This window comes from Coregonus clupeaformis, unplaced genomic scaffold (assembly GCF_020615455.1).
Source record: "Coregonus clupeaformis isolate EN_2021a unplaced genomic scaffold, ASM2061545v1 scaf1439, whole genome shotgun sequence".
NCBI classification, from domain to species: domain Eukaryota; kingdom Metazoa; phylum Chordata; class Actinopteri; order Salmoniformes; family Salmonidae; genus Coregonus; species Coregonus clupeaformis.
The window spans coordinates 17,026-36,830 of NW_025534893.1; the positions used below are offsets into that span (position 1 = coordinate 17,026).

At 44.8% G+C, this 19,805-nt stretch overlaps 1 protein-coding gene across 11 annotated transcripts in view; it reads left to right on the forward strand.

Moving 5' to 3' along the window:
* Positions 1–2,069: 2,069 nt before the first annotated feature.
* Positions 2,070–19,805, forward strand: part of nfixb (nuclear factor I/Xb) — an 82,284-nt gene continuing 64,548 nt past the window's right edge. For 2 of the 11 annotated variants that reach the window (XM_045218205.1, XM_045218214.1), the window contains exons 1-2: positions 2,072–2,833; positions 3,685–4,216. In XM_045218205.1, coding sequence (XP_045074140.1) covers positions 2,831–2,833; positions 3,685–4,216 — 535 coding nt within the window. In that variant the 5' untranslated portion in view covers positions 2,072–2,830. Of the gene's footprint in view, positions 2,834–2,922; positions 3,106–3,684; positions 4,217–19,805 lie in introns of those variants that run through there. The other 9 variants (XM_045218206.1, XM_045218215.1, XM_045218209.1 and 6 more) reach the window with 7 other exon arrangements.

Below are 19,805 nucleotides of genomic sequence, written 5' to 3' on the forward strand. Positions count from 1 at the left end.
CACCAGGCGGTAAATTAGTTAATAGACCAATAATTCAACGTCTATTCCACGTTGGTTCAACATAATTTCATTCAAATGGTGTGGCAGCAATGTTGATTCATCCAGTGTGTGCCCAGTGGGAAGACAGTTCCAAACCTCTGCCAATAACAGCTAGTTTTCAGTTTTCCCCTCCCAACTCAGACCACTCCCAGACAGTCTTTGCAAAATTCTTGCATGAGAAATTGCTCTTTGCTAAGAAGCAATTTTTGTTAATTTTTTTACAATTTTAATTTTAAAACAATCACAGTAATGTACTTAATTGTTCCCCAGAAATGATATAATGTTGAGATAAAAACGGCTGCATTGGACCTTTAAAACCACATCACAGTTTTGAATGTGGGATATTTGCATGATTCAATTGTATCTGCTGTAGTGCTTCATAGGATGGTTTTAACTAAATCTAAGGACTGTGAACCACAAAGCGTTGCCCAGTGGTAGCCTCTATAAATTCTTAACCTCCACACAGATAGCCTACTATGCTTAGGTCCCTATACTGGAAACCTCTCCTTTCTTTCATGAAGGCCCAAACCGTTATTGTCTTGTTTTCTAGATAGTGTCTCATCTTTGTTCTCCCTGTATCAATATCCTTTTTTGTTTATGTTGGTGTGTGAGTCTTTGTATTTTATGCACGTACTCAGGTACATTTGCTCAGCACTCTCTCTCCGTCCCTCTCTCTCTCTGTCTCGCTCTCTCTCTCACACACAGACTCACAGACACACACACACATGTACACTCACCCTACAAAGTATGTGTATCTTCAATTGAGATGTTCATCTTATTTGAATGTCAGTTTTGTATGTCTTTTGTTAGATGCTCATCGTGTTCTGCGACAAATGGTATCAGAGAAAGCAACAGAAATTGAACAGAAAATGAACCCAGGGATATATTGTCCTTTATTGTGCATCGTGACAGTTGATGGGTGTGAGCCAGACCATCTTGAAGACAACTACTAAATGCTGGGGTGATGCTGTCTTCAACGTTCTAAGATTAAGCAGAAATGTATCTCTAGTAGGGAGCATGAAATAGTGCATGATATTGCAGCATATTAACTAGAGATTAGATTATATCGGTAGTACAGTGTGAGTGTGCACTAATACAAATGTGTTTTGCATCATCTTCTTCCATTTTGCAGCGATTACAAACCCTGCAAACCCCATCCAAGGAACAATAACACATCCACTTATGCAGACCCTTACAGATGCCTCTGCAAACTGTCCAGCAGTTGTAGAAGAAAGAGATGCATCATGGAGGCAATGCACTCATTATTAGTCACAAACATGGACGACACAGCCATAGGAGGCTTTTGAGAAATACAACACAGTGATTTATCTGCAGACTCTCCTGTTTTTGGACTGGTGTTGATGAGATTGGGCTGAAAGCGCCATAGCGACAGTTGTACCGGAACAGTACACATTTCCCACAATTGTATTTCTCGATTGCCTATTCGATATGTTGGTGTTCCTCCTTTTACCCGCTGTAATAGACATGCAGTGTACTGTATATGCTTTGGTTTTAAAGCACCCAGCGATACATTGATGCATCTTCTCTCAGGGTTTGTTTCCCCCTCTTTGTTCCTGTGGTAAATCCAAGACCAGCTGCCGGTTGTGGGGTCTGGTGGGATTTTGGAGCTGTGTGTTTTCTCTTGCCATCCTGTGCCAAGGTGGCGTTACGCAAGCAGAAAGAGAGAGAGGGTGGGGGTAGGGGGGTAGTGAGATGAGGCAATGGCGGCCATACTGGAGATGGAAGCAGACTGAGGGTAGCTAGGAAATGGTGCACGAGAAATACATGTCCCCTGAACTTTGCCTATGTGTCAGATAGGAACTTGTCGATTTGGCAAATTGTGCACTGTCGGACAGGACTGCGTACACTCTTTCCCTCCCGCTCTCCCTCTCTCGCGCTCTCTCCGGCTCTCTCCCTCTCTTTGCCACTAACCCCCCCCTCCTTTCTCGTTTCCCTCCCTTTCAGCTCTTGAAGCTAACGCATTGGCTGGGCTACAGGCATCTTGTTGCCAAATAGGTGGGCCCTACTCGTGTTGGCAAAGGCTCAAGCAATGGTTAGGGAAGGACGAGAGACGGCGAGCGAGAAACAGAGAGAGAAAAGAGAGAGTTGGAGAGAAAAGGGGAAAAAAGAAGCAGCACTCGGCTTTGCCAGCGGTCGTACGCGCTCGTCCAACATTGATTCGGTTCTCTCCATTTTTTCCTATTCTGTGCTCTGCACTCCCCAGCCCCCCCGCCTGTGTGTGTGTCTCTGAGTCTTACACGGGGCCTACAGATCTGAACAAACACCACTACCAATTACGCTTTGCCAAGGATTTTTTTGTGCTTTATTTCCTTCTTTTTTTTGGGGGGGGGGGGAAGCGCAAAAGAAGAGTGTTTATTTTAAGTGTGTCTATTCCAGTTGTTATATTTAGATACTTTTTTTCTTAAATACCATTCACCATTTCTATTTTTACCATATTTCCATTATTTCTCAATATTAGTTTTCTTCTCTTTAAATTTGGGTATTTTGTCTTTCTGTCCCAGATTTAACCAGAACCTTTGCAGCGTTACGCTGTGACCCCCAGAACATCCGGGGTGTATCTTGTTTTGTTTAACTTTGTTCCACTGCTTACTGTGGATAACTGGAGATTCCTGAGATCTTCTGCTAATTATCTTTTTTACCCTCAAGTTTTTTCATCTGCACATTTATTACGCCCAGCCAAACCAGCACTTGGGAGTGCGGGAAAAAAAGTGGTGTGGGAGATTTCTTTTTTATTTTGAACGTTGTGCCAAATTTATGATGAGAGTGCAAAATGGTAACTACTAGTCCGTCTGTCTTCCTCTTGCAGTGTGTTTTTGTGGTGATTTCTGTCCGCTTTCAATTTGTTGCTGAAATGTGAGTCTGGGTAGACTTCTTTTGCATGGCAGCAGGAGAGATAGGAAATGGTATGGCAGATCTTTTAGCAGCACATTTAACAGTGGTCTTGTGGCGGCAAAGATTGGCGGTGAACGACCGGTGTGTGGCAACCCTGGCACAGGAACACTATGGCGAGATCTAGGCATTGTCGCTGAGCGATGTGTAGTGAAGGTATTATGGTATAGCTGAATAAATTCTCCTTTACAGTGGATGTAAAAATAATAATGTTTTGCTCGCCTTGGGTTGAATTTTTTTAATCTCTTTTGTCTTTTAAATTTGAATTAATCTGTTATTACAGTTTAATGTAGTTTTTAAATGTGCTTTCAGATTATATTATTTTGTAAGAAGGACGGTACCAGTAATTTACTATTTGCAATGTAATTGTATCTACCTACAGTATTATTACATTTAGGATATTATGATGATGATGATGATGAATATTATTATTATTATTATTATTATTATTATTATTATTATTATTATTATTATTATTATTATTATTATTATGTCAGTTAGTGGTATTGTTGGTAATGCTAGCCCTGTCTTAGTTAGTAGTTTCTGAACTGTATCCCCTCTGTTGGCAGTGCATTAACGTTCTATCAAAACAGGAATTATTTGGGGGGAAAAATGTCTGTAAATTGCCTCATCGCTCTTCTATCTTCAATAACGGATCTTCAGCTGCTTGCACCATACAGCATGAAAATAACAGAGCACCCTCTCTCTCTCTCTCTGTCTCTCTCCCTCCGTTAGGATGAATTTCATCCCTTCATCGAGGCCCTTCTCCCCCATGTCCGTGCCTTCTCCTACACCTGGTTCAACCTGCAGGCCCGCAAACGCAAGTACTTCAAGAAGCACGAGAAGAGGATGACAAAGGATGAAGAACGCGCAGTGAAGGACGAGCTGCTGGGTGAGAAGCCCGAGATCAAGCAGAAGTGGGCGTCGCGGCTGCTAGCCAAGCTCCGCAAGGACATCCGGCCCGAGTTCCGTGAGGACTTTGTGCTCACCATCACGGGCAAGAAGCCCCCCTGCTGTGTTCTCTCCAACCCCGACCAGAAGGGCAAGATCCGCCGTATCGACTGCCTGCGCCAGGCCGACAAGGTGTGGCGGCTGGACCTGGTGATGGTCATCCTGTTCAAGGGCAGCCCCCTGGAGAGCACGGACGGAGAGCGGCTGGTCAAGTCGCCCCAGTGCTCCAACCACGGCCTGTGCGTCCAGCCTCACCACATCGGCGTGTCCGTCAAGGAGCTCGACCTCTACCTGGCCTACTTCGTCCACTCACCAGGTCAGTGGGTGAACACCTTACCACGTTTTCTGTCTGTCTCACACACACACACACACACACACACACACACACACACACACACACACAGGTCAGTTTGTAAGGCCTTTTGCAGCCACACCCTAAGCCTTGCCAAACCCTGCCCCTCCCCGTGCACCACCAGACCAAGTGCTAGCCTGTGATAAATAAAGAGAATTGCCTCCAAATGTAACGCCTTATGAACATTACAGAACACATTTGACACCACTGGCACACCATTTAGTTTGTGTGTTGTTTTTGAGTTGTGCATGTGTCTTTAAATGTGTGCCTATCCAGAGATAAAGTCTGTGCTGGTAAATTTGTTCAGGTGCTTGTGTGCAAATTTGTCTGAATTCAAATATGCATGTTTTAGGGGTGTGTTGTCTGTAAGACAAAACACATCTGCAAATGTGTTTGTCTCTGCGTGTGCTAATGTGCGCAGTAATTGTCTGGCTATAAATGAGTGTCTTTAAGGCTGTGTGTGTGTGTGTGGTGTGTGTGTGTGTGGTGTGTGTGTGTGTGTGTGTGTGTCAGTAGCAGTCTGCCGTGTGTCTGTGGGCCGTGTGTGTGTGTGTGTGGCGGGCTGAAGAGCGTGGTGACAGCTGGCCCAGTCCCAGGTTGTTTGGGAGGCAGGCGACTGAGGCAGGGAGAGCTGCCCCGTCTCCAGCCTCAGCCTCCCGCGCTCTACTCTCTCTGGCACCACAGCCCACCTCACAGTCAGCCCTGCTGCAGTCGCTTCGCCAACACAAACTCGCTCCCGTTCTCTCACGCACATGTACACTCTCGCACACACACTCTTATATCCCACACACTAATGCAAACACACACACACACACACGCACATGCACAGCACACTGCATACAGAGACAACCCTTCTCTATATTAGCTCCTCAGTTTGGTTTAGTTTGTTTGTGCACTTTTTTATTTGTCCAAATTCAACACAGGTGTTTCCTCAACAAACTTTATATGATACTCTATAAGCAGTCCTTTTTCATCAGTTACTTGTATGGAAAATGTGGATACTTACTTTGGAATGGAAAATGTAATGTTGAAATAGAGGAGACCCAGTGTCAAGGAAATGTATAGTATATATTGAACTTTACCTTTCTCTTAATCTGGTGGATACACAGAGCCCCCCATGTAGGAGTTTAAATGTTCAGCAGAATTTTTAAGATGAATTTGTCGTTTATTATATGTTAGCTGTATAGATAGCTTTTCTTGGGTATCACTAAAATAATGGCACACTTTGTTTAGTAAATGATCTTAAATAATAATAATAATAATAAATTTTTTTTCAATAATATATTTGAACCTGTCTCTGATTACACAATTCAATTTATCCTTTTCTATTCCATGACTTTGATAATGAGAAAAGCAATGAGGACTGCATTAAATAGCTTTGGGTCTTGAAATTTCTGTCTGACAATACATCTGCTGTTTGAAAATTTTGCTTTTGGCATTCGTCATTTTCAATTACTGAACATTCCACTGTGATCGTGCTGAAATTAATCTTCCATTTGTTTTTTGTGTGTTTCCTATTGTCTGTTAGCAATGAATCACTCAAGTGAAAAGTGTAGTCAGGTATGCTGAGGGTGCAGTTAGTAGATTGACTCAGGTATGGGCTGAAGGCACTGAGGACATATCCCCAGCCAGCACCCTCACGTAGCTAGAACCCTCTCCTGCGTCGGTTTAGCCATTAGCATAAGGCTAAAGAAACCTATTGTCTTACACCAGGCAAGCGTACGGTTACAGAGGCCTAATTCTGCTCCTTGGCACCGTGGTGCTGCAGGCCTCTGTGACAGAGTACCCCATGCCGTGTTCTTTTCAGCACAGTGTGTAACTCAGCGTCAGTTAGCTGGGCCTCTGTGAGCTCGTCTTCCTGTTTCACAATGTGCTGCCGCTAACCCAGGCTCAGATTAGCTCTCTGTGAAGCCGCCCCTTAGAGCTTAGCCCTTTTACCCTGTGCCAGTATTCACCAGTCATCCCATTACTGTTTTACCCTTCAGTGTGTGTGTGTGTGTGTGTGTGTGTGTGTGTGTGTGTTTACTTATGTCAAGATTAATTTATTTTCTGAAACTTAAATGGTTGCTCAGCAAAATGTAATATAGTATTCCCTCACTTCCAACTGCGCACAGACGTCAGTTCAACATCTAGTTTGATTTACATTTGGTTGAGTTGTCAACTAACGTGAATTCAACGTAATTTTTTTTATCACAGTGTCATTGGATTTAGGTTAAAAGATGGGTAAACAAATCTGAAATTCCCTTACGTTGATGACTTTTTGCAAATGCAATCAGTTTTCCATGTTGATTCAACGTAATCACATAGAATATTTTGGTTGACATGATGTGGAACCAACGTCGATTCAACCAGTTTTTGCCCAGTGGGTTGGCTTTGTGCCTCTGTACATACAAATCTGTATTGTATATTTATGGGTTTTGGAAAAGGGTTATATTCCATTATAAATCATTGGTTATTGTTACCTTTTATTGAAATTGTTTTTCCCTGCATCTCTGTCCACACTCCTGTCACAGAATAGAAAGTGTTTTAAAATCTGGGTCTGTTGCCCTTGTTGGCAAATGCACAAGCCTTTCAGTGTGAGACAGACAAGGCCTCCTCGCTTCTACAGAGACGGCATAGGACAGCCATAGGCTCCGCTTGGTTCTCCTGCCCATAAGCTTCACCACCGTAACGCCTCAACAGCAGCCCACGCTCCCTCCACTGTACACTGCAAGAATGAAAAGTACCATCTTAAAAAGTATGAACCAGTAGAGCCTCTGAAGGAGATGGGGTTAAAAGTTCACTGAGTGTAGGGGAGAGAGGGGGAACAGTGAGTGGTTCCATTCTGACCTTTGGAGTGGCAACGTTACTGTTTTATTCTTAGCTCACTATCCCAGGGTGTCTGTGTCTTTCGGAAGCTATCAGAGTCCAGGCCTTATCAGTGCATCTGAGCCATCGGTGTGCTACAGTTCTCCTGCCCACTGATGTCACCGTCGCCAGCTGCAGGTTTTTCCCCTGCAGTATGAGTGACAGGAGACTCCTCTCCTCCTCTGCAGTATGAGTGACAGGAGACTCCTCTCCTCCTCTGCAGTATGAGTGACAGGAGACTCCTTTCCTCCTCTGCAGTAGTGCTTTTGTCCAATTATAGACTTAGGCCTTGTGGGCGGGGCAGTGAGGGCTAGCTATTACTGATGAAAGCAGCTTACACTGCAGCTCCACAGCTGCAAGGCCCCTTATCAAAAGCATTTTAGACAAATACCTGGCTGTTCACCCAACGTAATGCAATTGCATTTAACCTGTGAGAGTCAGTCACCCAGGACTGGTTGTCCTGAGGTAATTGGTTGTCCTGAGGTAATTCCTGATGCTGTTGATGATAATGGTTCAGGGATGTGGAGGAAGAACGGGCTGAGCTCATCTTTGTTCAGATTTTGAATAAAGGCTCAGCCAGCCAGGCCCTGCCAAGGCCCAGCTCAGGTCACGGCGCGATGGGAAAAGTTCATGTTTTTGTGCAGTGTGTTCCATATTTCGTCAGTCTGATGAATCGCCGCTGTTCCAGTATTAGTCATGTTTGGAGCGGGCTCCCTCTCATACGGCTCTCATTACTGCTCTTTTATGATAGAAAATATGTTTCTTAGTACACCCCTAATCTGTCCGCCATGCTAGGAGAGATCTTGTCCAGTGATGTGCGTTGTTTGGGTCGCTGACCTATGCCAGCTCCACGGTGTGGTGAACTGTGGCGCTGACCCGCCAGGACAACGAGCCCATCTCCATCTCCCAGACTCTCCATCTCGCAGACCACGGCAGAGAACTGAGAGAATGCTTTAACCGAAACGAACAAAGAGAGTGAGAGCCTTGGAGACAGACTTAAGACTTAACACCCTGTCACGCTTATCTATCGTACAGATTTAATCTGGTTTGCACAATATCCTGAACTTTAAAAGGAGATAATAATGGTATTATCAGATTTTTCAAATGAATATGAAGTTGCCAAATATGACGCAGTATTTTATTTCCCCAAAAAATACAGCCCTTTACTTCTTGGTCTTTGTCTATTATGAAGGCAGGCCTGGGAAGGTTTGGGGGTTGTGGATGGGCGTTGGTCCCATGTTTTCTGATTCTGCTGTTGCACCATTCTGTCTCATACTGTCTGTCCCTGTGCCCAGACACAGAGAGAGTGTGGATGGGACCACACTGTCATGTCGATCCTTTAAGTCTGGGTACGTCATGTTTGGCCAAGAGCGTTTGTCTCTCAGATACAGGGTGATGAAGGAAAAGCGACGGACGTTAAAATTATTTTTAAAAGAACCATGAGTTTTACAGGAAAAAATATCTGCTCTTTTCCTTGGCCGATAAACAAACTGAACTGCAGATTTCTGGAAGAAGAACAGAACTGTGTTCCTCCAATGTTCTGGCATGGGTCTGTAACCCGGGCCGACAGAGAAATACTGAGAACCGGCGCGATGGGGGCCACATTCATCTCGTGTGAAAAACACCCCGTGAAACGCTCTCAATGGAAAGTTTAATATGCTGTTGTCATTTGAATAAATGCACCAAATAAAGTTTGAGCGTCAGCGAGTCACTCATGACAGAACAGTGTCATTGACACAGTGGCGTTTTTAATATGCAAAGGGTGCAGGGATCTCAAACAGCCTAGCTTGGCCCGTTTTCAGGGCCCTAGTTTTCCCAGTTCCCATTTTTGTGTGTGAGGAGCGCATGGAATCCCTGGTAAACAGATTATTCCAGGGTGATAGAATTCCGAGGAATCGATGAAAAGACTCAAACCTTTACGCGTTTAGGATTGAAGGGACCCTGTGCGCTCCTTTAACTACTTTTACCCAGTTCATAATTCCTCCATAATCACAGTGCATTTACTGGCTTGTTACGGACATACTTTATCACATTATCTCATTTTCTTTATAAAAACAATACATTCATCTTGGTTTTAGGTGTCCCAAATTTTAGCTGCTCATTACAAATTATTCATAATTCTATCAACAATTTGTATCTACAGTGACTGAGGATTGTAATGGTATACCCTTTTGGCAGCATTTTACATTTTTATTTTCTGTTAATTATGATTTTGTGTTTATCATTTTGTTTGCATTGATTAAAATGGACACATGTTTACCGGAAATAACACATTATAGCAAGCACAGCATCATGGGCACGGAAACATATACAATTGTTTGGTTGTCTCAGCCCTACTTAAATTATAATTTTGTTAATCTTCATCTGAATGAAAAGAGAGGCTAAAAGGAGGATGAGCTGGGATGTTTTTTTGGGGTATTTTTGGTATCGTTTTTTTGTCTCTAATGCTGTGTCGTCTCACTGCTTGATTTCTTATAGCCGTTTTGTACAGACGCCAGGCATGAAATCTGTCTGTCCCCAAAAACATATACCCCTCTCTCAGCTCCCTGTGCCGAGGAGCGAGGGAGTGAGAGAAGGGATGAGAGCTGCCCGACCAGTTCCCAGCCAGATTCTGATCCGCTCGCGCTCGGCCCAGTGGAGCAGAGCCAGGGAAAGGCTGCCCTGTAATTGGGACAGCTCTTTCCGTACGGAACCCAGGACAGTGGAGGCACAGACAGTCGGGGAATACTGATACAGGATCTCTGTATCAGTATGTAATTTACTCCCTATCAAATTCTGCCATTTAAATAGGGTAGCAACATAGTTTTCCCTCAAAATGTTTAATGAGAACTCTAAATATTTTTATTCTATATCTATTATTATGATTTATTGTATAATTGTTAGTGGTATTATTAGTAGTAATTGTGGCCGTAGTGGCATCACTCAATCTAACATAATGTAAAAGAAAAGCACAAAATAAAGATGATGCAAAAGCCACGGTGAAAACAAAGAGAGGGCGGGCAGAATTCAGTGTGGCTGGTTGGCAGCGTTTGGCACCCAAAGCTGCAGCTCTGTTTGGAAGGTGCCAGCTTTTCAAACCGCCACACAGTCTCTGCCAACCTCTCCTTCTGATCCTTTCTTTGTTTCTCTCGTTCTTAACCTTTTTTATCGACAGTTTCGATGAACACTTCCCGCCTTCGCGGCCTCATCTCCCTCCGCCATGTCTGTGGCTTTTTTAACGAGCCGACAGGAAATATCAGCACTAAAATGTAGATGTATATATTATTTTATATTTATTGACCTCTTTATATTTCTTAATATAATAATCACCATTTTATCAAACAGTGATACATAGTGAGAATATTTTCATATTACTTTTTAGTGTTGATACTTTCAGTGTGATTGTGCTGTATGGGATACTGGTCAAAAACAAAATGGAGGCTCATTCTCAGATCTTGCCCAATGAGAAGGGAGAATGACTTCATGCTAAATAACAAAATGGTATTTACTAAGTAACTACAGTAAACTGCATAGTAAACACGCTGTAAAAATAAATCTGTATTCTAAATAACATAAAATAGTAATTCTTTACAGATTATTTTCCCCAGCTGCTGTAGCATTTTTTCACATCTCGCAGCTGAACAGGGAGAGGGAGAAGGTGGCTTGTGAAGGGGCGGGATGAGGGTTTGACAGGCGCACCAGAAAATAAAACAAATCACTTTCGACGTGTTTTGCATCTGTGAGCGAGCCTCAAATCCGTTTGGACAGAGACCTGGGCCTTCACGGAGAACATTCGGCCTGAATGATGGGAGAGCGTAAAACGACGGGTGTGGGGGTGGGTGGAATTACTCAATAATGATCAGAAAATTAGGCCCATTATTGAGGTAGAGTAAACAGGCCTCTCTAAGTGTGAAAGGGCCCCATTCAGCACGGACCAGGAGCACTGCTTCTTTCTTCCTTTTATGGATCCACCCACGGCCTCAAGAGCCCCTCTTTTGTTCATTGAAATAACAGGGGGATGTGAGAGAGAGAGAGGTGAGGGCCTCACTCCCTTTGGAGGACATGGTATGGGGGCACTGACATACAGTAACAATACAGCTATGTCTGTGCATTTAGGCATACTAAATATGGATATAGCCTACAAGTACAGTATGTACTGTAGAAACTATAACTGCATGTTAAGTTTTTAACAGTTGGGCATGCTATTACATTACATTCCTAGCCCTGCAGACAAACACAGTTATGTTTTGGTACAATATTAACTGACATTCAGTGATATCATGCTATTTAATTCTGTCTGTGTTGATGAGCTGAGACGCCCTGGCTGTCTCAGACCCTCTCTGGTTCCGCATCACTTAAAGACATGTGCGCCGTCGGAGCTCTACCACGCCAGCTGACAGCCAGGGGACGCGGGGTGTAAACTAGGTGCTAATGCGTCCTTTTGCCTGTTTGTCAGTGCAAATGTTTTAATTAATGGGAATCTAATAAATAAATAAAGCCGCTACGCCTTTGAGCAGCTGAACAACAAACACGCCTTTGCCGAACCAACAGAGACAAGGAGACAGAGAGAGATATGGTGACTTTGAAACAGCACTTTTGATAATATCAAAACAATAATAGTATTTACACTAGTTTTTTACTCTCTAAATTAATTAGTTAATAAACAATTGGCCATTCTTTTAGATACAGTAATTTAGTAATGATGGCATTATGAGACTTGCTACTCAAATACTTACTTACTTCTAAAACTCAAATCAGGAGAAAAGGTTTCAGAAACGCTTCATGCTGATACTATACAGTTATGAATGGGCAACATTTGTATTTAATTAAGACTGCTCTGTTTCTGCTCATAACTTTTATAATGATTATTTTCTCATAAATGTGCTCATGGTTGTGGGAGAATAGTATTAATTAAAACACATGCACACGCACACACACCTTTTATTATTTTATTATTTTGTTGAGTCTGTGGAAGATTCATGCTATTCTAGTGGATTCTGCTGCCCAGTCCCGTCATTCCCTCCTTAAAGAGGAAGCAGGGCTCAGCTCGACTCGGCTCTGGGCTCCGGCACAAAATCAGCTGACACTTTCACTTCATTACGCTGTCTGTTTGCTTTTCATATGGACCGGAGGCTCCATTTCACAGGCATAATTTGGGATGGTAACATTCTCATTATAACCGTCAACTGTCAACACTTCTGCACTCACCTATAATTTCAGACTCATTTGAATTCTTATTGGCAGTTCCAATGCATACATTTCATAAAAGAATGAAAAACAACAGGGTTTTTTCATAAGCAATAAGAAACTATGGAGAAGATTAAAGCAGGAAGTAGCCCGTTTATGAGATTGCACAGTTTGTTTGGCCGTGCATATTGGGTGTATTTACTTATGAGCTCTCACATTTTGGAAGTCACCTCATTGTGTTTTGGGCTATTTAGTGTCTGAGGCCGGTGCCTGCCCTTTTGATGCACACAACCATACCTGTGCCTTGAGTTATTGACCAGAAAGCCCCTGCAAGGGGTTGCCATGGCACCTACCCCTGTTCCCAGCATACCTTTGCTGGTCGGTATCCAAGGTGCCTCTAGGACAGCTCCTATTGGCACACAGAGTGTGGTGCTGGGCTGTTGCTGTGGCACTCCGGCTGTAACGTAATCAACCGCAGGGCACAGGGCTGCCAGAGGAATCCACTCAGATTTGTTTCACCCTATAGACAGAGCATTACTAACATGTATATGTCTGAAATCAAGCAGAAATGCCAATACAGGAATACATACTCAAAGAGGAGATTCACTCCATCTTGGTCTCCTTTAGTCAAACCCATCTGAGGGATCTTTGAGACCCTGGTTCGGAGTTTAGCTTCAGTGGGCCTGTTTACAAGACCTACGTTTGTTAATTGAATAACTTATAAAGGTGCAGTAGTGGTGCAGTAGTGACTATGTTAGGTGTCCCATCCTGTGCACACAGGAAGTGTCTCAGTGTTGTGATGGCCCAGTTATGAGATTAGTTCAAATGCAGGGCCTATGAGAGCGCCTCCTCTCATGGGGCAGAGCTACTTTAGCTTTCAAAGAGACACCCTTTGAAAATATTGTTGTAGTTCATAAACATGAGGCTACATCTCTTTCCCTTTCATTTTTCAAATGCAATCTGTTTTGCCCTTCAAAACAACCGAGAGATCCCCAAAGATCTCAACTCCTATGAGTGAGTCTATGTATGTGTATGTGTATGTGTGTGTGTGTGTGTGCATGTGTGCGCACATGTGTGCAATAGTGGGAGAGCGAGCGACAACAAACAGCATCCGTAGCACAGCATATGTGTGCCTGCTTCTCTCCGCACTCTCCCAGTGCTCCCACTCACCCACCCAGCACCTGAACCCCAGTTTACACCTGGTGCCACACACACACACCACAACACACACACGCAAGCACGCACACACACATGCACGCGCACGCACACACACACACACACACACACACACATACACACACACACCTAGTAGTGCACATATGTGCCCTTACAGACCTGGGATTCGCCTCATTGCTCGTACTGGGTGCCCCTTCCCTGAGTAGAGGGAGTACAGAATGGCTACAGCAGGCCCTGACTTGGTCCCCTCCACCGGTCCTAGACTGGGTGCAATCTGTCACCACACTGGACTGGGAAACTTGTATTTGTATTTGTTGGTTTAGGTCCAATAACATATGGTATGTTTTGTCAGAATACACTTTGAATTCAAATGGCCTCAGGGATGATGTTCAAATAATGGTCAAGTCAGGGATTCTTGATGTAAGATGGTTGTAGATCTCTTTGCCTTATAGTTTTTGTGATAACATGCGCTAGTTGCTGTATTATCCAACTCAGACCACCCTGCTCCAGAGTTGTACTCAAGTTTCCATTATACTGCTTTGTTTAATATGATGGAGGCTCTCCTCCAGCAACCCAAACCTACAGGGGAGCACCCAAACGGAATTACCTATTAGCCAACGTTCAATCTTTTGAAAATAAAGTGGACGATTTAAGATTACGGTTATCCTACCAACGGGACATTAAAAACTGTAATATCTTATGTTTCACGGAGTCGTGGCTGAACGACGACAATGATAAGATTCAGCTAGCAGGCTATACGCTACATCGGCAGGACAGAACGGCTGACTCTGGTAAGACAAGGGGTGGCGGTCTGTGTATATTTGTAAACAACAGCTGGTGCACAAAATCAAATACTCTCAACACTTTTTTTTTTGTTGTTGTTTTATTTTTACTTTTTTTGTTTAAAATAAATGCACTGTTGGTTAAGGGCTGTAAGTAAGCATTTCACTGTAATGTCTGCACCTGTTGTATTCGGCGCATGTGACCAATAAAATTTGATTTGATTTGATTTGAGTCCCTCTGCACATGCTCCTTAGCAGCACAGGCGGAGATTTAGAGGGTAATCCAAGCCGCTGTTTATTTTAAGAGCTGATGATTTAGAGACAGACATTAAAAGGAGAGGGCAAACAATTTTAGAGACATTGTGAATGGAAGAGAGGAGTAGGTGTGGGCGGGAGAATCAGGGCTTCTCTCTCTCTCTCTCTCTCTCTCTCTCTCTCTCGCTCTCTCTCTCTCGCTCTCTCTCTCTCTCTCTCTCTCTCTCTCTCTCTCTCTCGCTCTCTCTCTCTCTCTCTCTCTCTCTCTCTCTCTCTCTCTCTCTCTCTCTCGCTCTCTCTCCAGGCTCTGCTGTAAAAAAGCAGAGATGACAGTGAATTAGAGCAATCTGGCCTCCATTCTGCGGTTAGATTTTAATCTGTGGTTTTGGCCCCAGAGAATACAGAGTCGATGCTTACTTTCTTTGCTTGTACTTTTATTGTAGTTTCTGCTCCTTTCATCTGAGTTTATTTTACCTTCTGCTCTGGCTGCAGAATGGGCTCTAGCGAGAGCCCATTCACACTGAAGGTTCCGGAATGACCCTGGTGGAATATTCCATACCTTGGTCAGAGCTTTCTCTTTTACATGCAGCAGATACTCTTCAAACGCTTCGGCCAATTTCGGTTGCTTGGTTACCCAGACTCATTACTCTGGCCAAACGCCACGCATACGAACGTTTGTTTCTTCTCCGCAAGAGTCTGAATTTGACTCCCTCCCGGGCCCTTATAGCAGGGGTATTCAACTCTTATTCTATGCGGTCCGGAGCCGGCTGACTTTCTGTTCTACCTGATAAGTAATTGCACCCACCTGGTGTCCCAGGTCTAAATCAGTCCCTGATTAGAGGGGAACAATGAAAACATGCAGTGGAACTGGCTTCGAGGTCCAGAGCTGAGTTTGAGGGCCTTATAGAATGCGAACACATCTGGACCGTCTGATTGGTCGCAGAAACCAATGGGTTGGGCCAGAGCCAGAACACACATGGGTAAAGCGACGTTTTGAAAATTCGTCATTGGCTTTGATACTCTGATTGGTTAGAGGTGATCCAGTCACTGATTTGTATTTGTATTTATTAAGGATCCCCATTAGCTGCTGGGGTCCAGCAACATTAAGGCAGTTATAAAAAACATTTCATAACACTTTACCCAATACATTGTGTGTTCCCTCAGGCCACTACTCCCCTATCACATATTTACAATCCAACATCCATGTGTATGTGTGTGTAGAGTGCCTGACTTATCATGTGCATGTGTGTCTGTACCTGTGTGTGTCTCTTCACAGTCCCCGCTGTTCCATAATGTGTCGTTTTATCTGTTTTGTAAATCTGATTCTACTGCTTGCATCAGTTACCTGATGTGGAATAGAGTTCCATGAGGCATGGCTCTATGTAGTACTGTGCGCCTCCCATAGTCTGTTTTTGACTTGGGGATTGTGAAGAGACCTTTGGTGGCATGTCTTGTGAGGTATGCATAAGTGTCCGAGCTGTGTGCTAGTAGTTTAAACAAAAGCTGATGACTTTGTTTTGTACAAAGCCCAATGTGACCACAAACGACTTCAATGATGGCAGATTCAGACTGAAGTATGTACAGTACCGATCGATATAGCAGCCGAAGAATTCAGTGTGAGTCGTCAGGCAAAGATGTCGGGGCCAATTCTGAACCTTGTAACACACTGAAAAATGTAATGCTCTGGTGGAAGACCTGTTTTGATCTTTGGGCAGGGACTCAAATCCACAACCCTGGCAGCCTCACAGGGAAATCCTTCTGATAAGAGACACAATTATCCTAACAATTTGATGCCCTAGGTTCCTCACAGAGAGGACTCTTGTCTGTGCTCTCTGGCTCCAGATACCTGCGTCACACTCTAATCTCGTAGTTACAGTGGGGAAAGAAAGTATTTAGTCAGCCACCAATTGTGCAAGTTCTCCCACTTAAAAAGATGAGAGAGGCCTGTAATTTTCATCATAGGTACACATCAACTATGACAGACAAATTAGAAAAGAAAATCCAGAAAATCACATTGTAGGATTTTTTATGAATTTATTTGCAAATTATGGTGGAAAATAAGTATTTGGTCACCTACAAACAAGCAAGATTTCTGGCTCTCACAGACCTGTAACTTCTTCTTTAAGAGGCTCCTCTGTCCTCCACTCGTTACCTGTATTAATGGCACCTGTTTGAACTTGTTATCAGTATAAAAGACACCTGTCCACAACCTCAAACAGTCACACTCCAAACTCCACTATGGCCAAGACCAAAGAGCTGTCAAAGGACACCAGAAACAAAATTGTAGACCTGCACCAGGCTGGGAAGACTGAATCTGCAATAGGTAAGCAGCTTGGTTTGAAGAAATCAACTGTGGGAGCAATTATTAGGAAATGGAAGACATACAAGACCACTGATAATCTCCCTCGATCTGGGGCTCCACGCAAGATCTCACCCCGTGGGGTCAAAATGATCACAAGAACGGTGAGCAAAAATCCCAGAACCACACGGGGGGACCTAGTGAATTACCTGCAGAGAGCTGGGACCAAAGTAACAAAGCCTACCATCAGTAACACACTACGCTGCCAGGGACTCAAATCCTGCAGTGCCAGACGTGTCCCCCTGCTTAAGCCAGTACATGTCCAGGCCCGTCTGAAGTTTGCTAGATTGCATTTGGATGATCCAGAAGAGGATTGGGAGAATGTCATATGGTCAGATGAAACCAAAATAGAACTTTTTGGTAAAAACTCAACTCGTCGTGTTTGGAGGACAAAGAATGCTGAGTTGCATCCAAAGAACACCATACCTACTGTGAAGCATGGGGGTGGAAACATCATGCTTTGGGGCTGTTTTTCTGCAAAGGGACCAGGACGACTGATCCGTGTAAAGGAAAGAATGAATGGGGCCATGTATCGTGAGATTTTGAGTGAAAACCTCCTTCCATCAGCAAGGGCATTGAAGATGAAACGTGGCTGGGTCTTTCAGCATGACAATGATCCCAAACACACCGCCCGGGCAACGAAGGAGTGGCTTCGTAAGAAGCATTTCAAGGTCCTGGAGTGGCCTCGCCAGTCTCCAGATCTCAACCCCATAGAAAATCTTTGGAGGGAGTTGAAAATCCGTGTTGCCCAGCGACAGTCCCAAAACATTACATTTACATTTACATTTTAGTCATTTAGCAGACGCTCTTATCCAGAGCGACTTACAGGAGCAATTAGGGTTAAGTGCCTTGCTCAAGGGCACATTTACGTCATTTAGCAGACGCTCTTATCCAGAGTGACTACAAATTGGTGCATTCACCCTATAGCCAGTGGGATAACCACTTTACAATTATATATTTTTTTTTTTTTTTTTTTTTTTTTTTTGGGGGGGGGGGTAGAAGGATTACTTTATCCTATCCCAGGTGTTCCTTAAAGAGGTGGGGTTTCAGATGTCTCCGGAAGGTGGTGAGTGACTCCGCTGTCCTGGCGTCGTGAGGGAGCTTGTTCCACCATTGGGGTGCCAGAGCAGCGAACAGTTTTGACTGGGCTGAGCGGGAACTATGCTTCCGCAGAGGAAGGGGAGCCAGCAGGCCAGAGGTGGATGAACGCAATGCCCTCGTTTGGGTGTAGGGACTGATCAGAGCCTGAAGGTACGGAGGTGCCGTTTCCCCTCACTGCTCCATAGGCAAGCACCATGGTCTTGTAACGGATGCGAGCTTCAACTGGAAGCCAGTGGAGTGTGCGGAGGAGGGGGTGACGTGAGAGAACTTGGGAAGGTTGAACACCAGACGGGCTGCGGCATTCTGGATGAGTTGTAGGGGTTTAATGGCACAGGCAGGGAGCCCAGCCAACAGCGAGTTGCAGTAATCCAGACGGGAGATGACAAGTGCCTGGATTAGGACCTGTGCCGCTTCCTGTGTAAGGCAGGGTCGTACTCTCCGAATGTTGTAGAGCATGAACCTGCAGGATCGGGTCACCGCCTTGATGTTAGCGGAGAACGACAGGGTGTTGTCCAGGGTCACGCCAAGGCTCTTCGCACTCTGGGAGGAGGACACAACGGAGTTGTCAACCGTGATGGCGAGATCATGGAACGGGCAGTCCTTCCCCGGGAGGAAGAGCAGCTCCGTCTTGCCAGGGTTCAGCTTGAGGTGGTGATCCGTCATCCATACTGATATGTCGGCCAGACATGCAGAGATGCGATTCGCCACCTGGTTATCAGAAGGGGGAAAGGAGAAGATTAGTTGTGTATCGTCAGCGTAGCAATGATAGGAGAGGCCATGTGAGGATATGACAGAGCCAAGTGACTTGGTGTATAGGGAGAAAAGGAGAGGGCCTAGAACTGAGCCCTGGGGGACACCAGTGGTGAGAGCACGTGGTGCGGAGACAGCTTCTCGCCACGCCACTTGGTAGGAGCGACCGGTCAGGTAGGACGCAATCCAGGAGTGAGCCGCGCCGGAGATGCCCAGCTCGGAGAGGGTGGAGAGGAGGATCTGATGGTTCACTGTATCAAAGGCAGCAGACAGGTCTAGAAGGACAAGAGCAGAGGAGAGAGAGTTAGCTTTAGCAGTGCGGAGAGCCTCCGTGACACAGAGAAGAGCAGTCTCAGTTGAATGACCAGTCCTGAAACCTGACTGGTTTGGATCAAGAAGGTCATTCTGAGAGAGATAGCAAGAGAGTTGGCTAAAGACGGCACGCTCAATAGTTTTGGAAAGAAAAGAAAGAAGGGATACTGGTCTGTAGTTGTTGACATCAGTGGGATCGAGTGTTGGTTTTTTGAGAAGGGGTGCAACTCTCGCTCTCTTGAAGACGGAAGGGACATGGCCAGCGGTCAAGGATGAGTTGATCAGCGAGGTGAGGTAGGGGAGAAGGTCACCGGAGATGGTCTGGAGAAGAGAGGAGGGGATGGGGTCAAGCGGGCAGGTTGTTGGGCGGCCTGCGGTCACTAGTCGCAAGATTTTATCTGGAGAGAGAGGGAGAAAGAAGTCAAAGCATAGGGTAGGGCAGTGTGAGCAGGACCAGCAGTGTCATTAGACTTAACAAACGAGGATCGGATGTCGTCAACCTTCTTTTCAAAGTGGTTGACGAAGTCATCCACAGAGAGGGAGGGGGGGGAGGATTCAGCAGTGAGGAGAATGTGGCAAAGAGCTTCCTAGGGTTAGAGGCAGATGCTTGGAATTTAGAGTGGTAGAAAGTGGCCTTAGCAGCAGAAACAGATGAAGAAAATGTAGAGAGGAGGGAGGAAAAGATGCCAGGTGGCAGGGAGTTTAGTTTTCTTCCATTTCCGCTCAGCTGCCCGGAGCTCTGTTCTGTGAGCTCGCAATGAGTCATCAAGCCACGGAGCTGGAGGGGAGGACCGAGCCGGCCGGG